Genomic DNA, 6,472 nt, shown 5'->3' on the forward strand with positions numbered 1-6,472 from the left:
TTGCTAGAGCTTGAATGCAAGTTTCTCGAGTATGAAAGAAGTTTGAATTCGCATGTATTCCTAGTTAGTATTCATGGTAAAGATGGAATTGCTTTCTTGAAGGTATGTTAAGAATGGTTATTTTGGAGTTTCTAAGAATTCTTTTCTAGGTGAACACTGGATAAAGATTCAGCTAACTGATCTTGCAAGATGTTGTAAAGTCTAGTGAAGGTACACAAATCTATTGTCTCTTGGTGTAGGATATTGCTGATGAACAAAATCTTATTGAGCTGATGTGACTGGTGAGGAATTCATTGAAAGATTTTCTGATTTGGCCTTTTACTTGCATTCTTTCAAGTCTCTGCTACTGCTCTGCTCTTACGAGGAAGAATTGCATTTTTCTCAATTTCAGTGGAATTTAATGTTATATATAGCCTGTTCCATAATTCAAATTTGCAATATTTAGTATTATTACTTCAGTTAGATTTACTTTATCCTTGAACATCTATTACTTTCTATCGGCTACAATCTAAGATGATTTACACTGCAGTCATTTTCCATTAAGTTGAAATTCCTGTTCTTTGTGTTGTTGAAAATTACAGCCACATCTCCAGCTGCCGTTTTGATTGGTCAAGCTGAATATGAGTTTTTCACTTTTTGGGTGTGTGGTGTTGCCTTTTGTCCCGACTGTTGAAAACTCCAGCTGTGGTCCAATCCAAAGTAAGCCAAATCCATTTCAATGAGGCTGTGTACCGCATTAAGATTATCATTTACTTTAGATTTTATTGATTTCTTATATAGATTTGGATATACATGACATTTTTAATGATAACCAAAATCTTTATACTGGCTAGTATACAAGTAGCATAAAGGAAGAGCTATTATGAGTGCCAAGTGTTGTCACAGGCCACAATAGTTCTACTTTGAAGACCATTGGCTTATGCAAAGTGGCAAATAAGCAGGACTAGCTTTAGTATAGCATTTGTGTATTGCTTTAAAAAATTTTATCGCAGTGTTTTGTCCTACTTGTAGAATTTTATCTCCAGTGCTAAAATAATTGGAAAACATGAAAGTGCCAGTAGTGATAACTGACAAAATATTCTGGAAAGCATAAACTGTTAGTAGCCAGATATTGCATTTTAAAAGCCTCCTTGTCCTGTTTAAGACTAAAGTAGGTAGGTATGTGATGGCTATAATTTTATATTGTACATAATACATGCTTATCAGTTCACCATTATTCTTTTATCTATTTAATTTAGAATTTTTTTTTGCTCCTTTTCTTTCCCTTGCCTTTGTTTTTACTTTAAACTTTCTAATTTTGTGGTTATATAATGAAAGCAGTTCAAAGAACAATGTTGTGACGTCCGCTTTCTTCACAGGTTTGTTTTGTGATCATGCAGTGAAAACTGATAGTGCAGATGTTTGTCAATTAATTATTAAGGTTCACATTGTGTCTTTTAGAAATCTATTATTCACTTTACTGAAAGTTAAGTCACACATCTGATATTAGAGTTGCTTAAATTTTATTATGTTACTGTGAACTTTATACATTGTGGGTAATTCTTCTTTCTTTTTTAGAGAAACTAGAAAAAAAAATGCTGCGGAAATTTTAAAAGTATTACAAATTAGAGGTCAAGTAGAAATTTTATAAGTTCTGAAGACAGATAACATAATGGTGATAATTGAAGAATTCTCTTTCTTGACGTCCTTGTAACTTTACTGAAAACAAATAAACTCTGCAGGAAGGAATTTGAATGGAAATGACAAAATAATGAATATTATTGGTCTGGCAAGCCCCATTATGTTGTTTATAATTAAGGTATCCACTGTACAGGCTGGAGCTGAATAACCTGATTATAGGACAGTTAGATGGGGAATATGTTGGGCTTTTGTTTCCACATAAAAAGCATTTTCCCTTAGTCAGATGTACCAGCAAGAAACATTATTTCATGCTTTTCTAATTTGGAATAGGAATTTGATTATTGGAAATTGTATTTTGGTTAATTAGGTTGCTTGAGTTGATTTACTTGTAATTTTTTTAAAACTGATTTACTTATAAAGTTAACCTTGTGAACTGGACTTATTTATATTTGAACAACATCATTCCATGCTTTTGTTTTCCGCTACCTTCAAATAGGAAATAAAGCCTAATGATGATGCTTAAGTAGATTAGGAAGTTGTGCTTTAATTTGGAGATAAAATGGAACTAGTGGGGTGTCTTCTCTATGCTTGTCATTTGTCAAATGTCTTTAGTTTTAACTTTCATGTACGTTTGTTTTTTTTCTAATGATTATATGCCTTTGTGCAGTCTTTTTGTCACTGAATTTTTTTTTTCAAGTTTTACTCTTCCCCAGCTAGGCCACCACCTACAATACATCTTCCTGTCAATTGAATATTGGTAAAGCTAATTGGAGTACCAGCCCAAGCCAGAGTGAGATCGGCTGCAAGCTTGTAATAAAGAAAAGTATTAAGAATGGGCTGGGCTAAGACACTTCAGAGGAGTGTCCAAGGATTATACTTGCATATTTATGTATTATTAAAAATTTAATTTAAAATTAATGAAAAATTCATGTGTATATAATAATTTCATATGATATATGATAAAAATAAAATATCTTTAATTATATAACCTGACTGTTATCTTAATCGTTTTATTATAAAAGATTTTATATTAATTATAATAATGCTATAAACAGCTACTCCTTCAAAATAAATAAATCTCACAAAATAAATAATCGAATTTATTCAAGAATTTCCATAAAATTCAGTACTCCTTGCGTTGCGGTGACAAAAATCAGTTTCACCATAGCTACTCCTTCCCTTCACGGAGTACACAATGCCTAAAGGTACGTTTTCAATGTTGGTCACGTGAGTCTATTACGTGATTTGTATAATTCATTGCGCTTAGGTTCATAATATGACCATATCACATTTGCTTTATATATTTCCATTCTATTAATAGACGCCAAATTCACACCCAATCAGCTTTCTCCGGGACTGAGATGGCTACAAAACTAGCTGAAGGGGCTGCAGAACAGCTGAAATACCAGGTGTTTATCTACTCGCTCTCTCTACTGCTTTTCTTCACTCATACTTCTTGAGTTCTCTTCAATTTCTAATTCCATCTTTCTCTGTTGTTTCATATAGACATGGGTCTTCAAAGTCCCAATCCACTGTGAAGGCTGCACGAAGAAAGTCAAGAAAGTTCTTCAGGGAGTCGATGGTATTATTTTTATGTGAACTAGCCTATTCTTTCTTTCTGCTATTTGTTCATTACAATCTCTTCGTTTAATGTGTTTATTCTTTATTATCCCTTGAGCTACCAGGTGTTTATATGACTCAGATTGATCCTCAGCAGCATAAGGTTACGGTGACTGGCAATGTCGACGCCGAGACTCTTATCAAGAAACTGGCAAGGTCAGGGAAACATGCAGAGCTTTGGCCTGAAAAGCCAGATAATAAGGATAAGAAGCCAGGAAAATCCAAGAGCAATGGAAAACAGAAGGAAGTTGGCGCTGGTGATAACGTCGGCGACAAGGATGATCAAAACAATCTAAAAGAGAAGTCTGAAACCGTCGCTAAAAGTGGTTGTGATAACCAACCACTGGATGCCGAGGGCGAGCAGGCCGGTGGGGAAAGCCCTGCTGAAGCTATTACTGGCGGAGGTGGAAGTGGAGGTAAAAAGAAGAAAAAGAAGAAGGGCGGGCAAAATGGTAATCCTAACAATGATGGCAGCGGTGGTGATGATCATTCCTGTGGCGCAACTGCAGACGCCGGATCTCCCACAGCTATTCCAAGCCCAGCTCCACCTATGGCATCAATGGATTATAACCCTCAACCTCAGCACGCATACCCTTATCATCTACCAATGTATTATGCAGCTCCTCCAGCTTATGGAGTAAACTACAACGCAGCATATCCTAGTGCTAGTGCATCATACTATGCTCCTTCCACGCATGCTCATCTGTATTCTCACCCTGAGAGATACCAGCCACCGCCTCCACCTCCTGAACCAATCAATAGGATGATTTATGATGATCATGATTATGATAACAATGGTGGATGTTCAATTGTGTGAGAAAATTTTGTGATTGAGGGTATACGCACGTAAATCTATATATGATCTAGCAATAGTACGTATTGTGTGGGGAAGGAGGCTAGGGGAGTATAATATAAATTTGTAATCACAAGTTTTGTCCCTGTTTAGCTTTATTTTATTTAGCTTTATTAATTTGCTGCTATGTATATATAGCTTTGTAATTTGTAATGTTATTGCTGGATTTCTTGGAAAAATCTGCCTTTCATATTCTCCCAACCTAATTTGTTTTGGTAACTGAAAGCATATCATTTCAATTTAAGATGTAGCATCCATTCCCTCAATTTCCCTTAAAGAAAAAACATGGAAATGGAAAATGATGATATGGAGGCATAAAGGCCATGAGCACACCGAGAATGCTGTTAGATTGTTGGAATAGGATAAGATCATAAGAATATCCCTACATTGGCAGTACGTACCCTTCCACTGAAATTAATCAAAATAAGCTCTTCTTTTTTGTTTTTTTTTTTTTTTAACCTTTGGGAAATGCTTAAAGTTATCTTTTAGAAAGCAATATTTTTTCCTTTGGTTAAAACATCTCTGTACATATCTTTTGCTTTAAATGTGAGGGACATCAATATACAGAAAAGCCATTTTGTGTGGTAGGTTTTTCATTTTCCCTTTTTCCCCTCTCTTTTTAGTCTCCATACTGCATTGGGGCCAGCCAATAAATCGCAAGTTCTCTTTTACAGTTTTCTAAGATTGTTATATCCATCTGGTTTAAAGGAATATGGTGATGAGGCCAATGCTCCTCCTGAATAGGGATTAAAGAGTAAGCCTATTTACCTTTTATTTTTATTTAAAAAGACATTTTTAAAAAATTTACCTATACCAAGATATTTATACACTCAATCAATAAAAAAAAAATACTGCCATATATTTATATAAGAAACTTGCAATGATTTTAATTAAAATAATATTTATTAATTAGTTAGGTGTATACATAATACTTTCACTCTAATTAGAGAGGCGAATATATATACATATACATAATATGCTTGCAAATCTTGATGAAATTTTGATTTGAAAGGTTAATTAAATAACAATTTTCTCTAGTTAACAATTATAGGTTTATTTCGTATTTCTGTTGAAACTTTTATTAAAAAAAATTATTTTCTAAATAAATTAGTTAGAGAGTATTAAAAAATAATTTAAAATTAAATTTGATAAATTTTTATTATAAAAATACTAAATAATAAAATAAATTTTCAAATTATTTTTTTTAATAATATTTAAAATAATATTTTTATTTAAACAAAAAAATAATTTTAACCCTCTAACATTAATACCAAACGCGCACTATGTGTATATATATTGAGAGAATGAGGCCAAGATCGTATAAAATAAAATTCTGATAAAATAATTAATACTGTTAATTCTCCATCAACTTCAGTTGCAAAAGATGGAATGATATTTGATTTTTGGGCCCTCTTGCTGGAGAATATATGATTTATAGAATCTACAAGCACTCAATTTTGTCTCTACCTATCAAACCTTCTTTCTTCTTCTTTTTTTTTTTAAAAAAAAAAAAATTTAAATAACCAAATATTTGTATTATGGGGAAAATTTTACCAATCAAGGAAATGTGCAGCCACTACTACCAATATATTATACATCCGTCATAAAATTCAATGAAATATTAATAACTAGAAATTATTTTCCTCTGTTTTTGGTATAGAAGGTTGAATATGAGTAACTTATTAAAGATATGATGAGATCTGTGATGTGAAATGATGAACTATTCATGATAAAGAAAAGAAAAAGATCAGTTTAAAGAGAATCTTATGTAGTGCAAAAGCAAATGCATCTCGTAATTTGTTCAGTCTGTGACCTATAAATAAATGAGAGCCTTTTCTTTTCCTTGTTAATACTTTTTTTTTTCCTGTCAAATCTGGTTTCCCACCATGTTAATTCCATCCAGCTAGGTTTCAGTGATGATCATATACTGGTATTGTTAATTTCTTGAGGTTTTTAAACCATATCTGAAGCCTGAACACAAGCTACCATATCTAGGAACAAAGATACGGTAGCTTTAAAATTTTAATGATGAAACCTACTATCAATGTCTAGGCGTCCATTTCTATTTAGAGAGAAGAACTAGCTATTTATGTTGTGGCTGGTGGACATTAAAGATGTGATGATAATGATCCCTCCAATAATATTTATAACATCAACAATCGCGAAACTGGAAACTGATAGAACTCGATCCACCCTGAACCTGGGCAATTGATCATGACGCCCAATTGTTTAATTAGCTATTTAACTCTTCTGTTTGCTGATTTTATACTTCTATTCATAACATACATCCCCCACCAGAGGGGGGGACCTTAGGCCTCACCAACTGGCGGCTAAAGCAAGAGTTATTAGTTTCTTGGCCAAGCCACCGACCTGTCGGAG

At 33.2% G+C, this 6,472-nt stretch overlaps 1 protein-coding gene across 2 annotated transcripts; it reads left to right on the plus strand.

Annotated features, from left to right (window-relative positions):
* Nucleotides 1-139: 139 nt before the first annotated feature.
* On the plus strand, nt 140-4,299 carry LOC110660929 (heavy metal-associated isoprenylated plant protein 36). Of its 2 annotated transcripts, none has more exons than XM_058138872.1 (4): nt 140-2,825; nt 2,942-3,029; nt 3,127-3,202; nt 3,306-4,299. In XM_058138872.1, exons 2-4 carry the CDS (start codon nt 2,982-2,984, stop codon nt 4,055-4,057), a joined length of 876 nt encoding a protein of 291 aa, XP_057994855.1. In that variant the 5' UTR covers nt 140-2,825; nt 2,942-2,981; the 3' UTR covers nt 4,058-4,299. The 2 variants fall into 2 exon arrangements, with proteins under 2 accessions (XP_057994855.1, XP_021675086.2); XM_021819394.2 differs by having other exon boundaries at nt 2,965-3,029.
* Nucleotides 4,300-6,472: the final 2,173 nt, after the last annotated feature.

This window comes from Hevea brasiliensis, chromosome 2, assembly GCF_030052815.1.
Source record: "Hevea brasiliensis isolate MT/VB/25A 57/8 chromosome 2, ASM3005281v1, whole genome shotgun sequence".
NCBI classification, from domain to species: Eukaryota; Viridiplantae; Streptophyta; class Magnoliopsida; order Malpighiales; family Euphorbiaceae; genus Hevea; species Hevea brasiliensis.

Bases quoted from the DNA above. Each gene is read 5' to 3' on its own strand.
- LOC110660929 (XM_021819394.2), top strand. The intron at 3,030-3,126 runs GTGTTTATCTAC...TGTTTCATATAG, and splicing joins CAGAACAGCTGAAATACCAG to ACATGGGTCTTCAAAGTCCC. The intron at 3,203-3,305 runs GTATTATTTTTA...TTGAGCTACCAG, and splicing joins AGTTCTTCAGGGAGTCGATG to GTGTTTATATGACTCAGATT.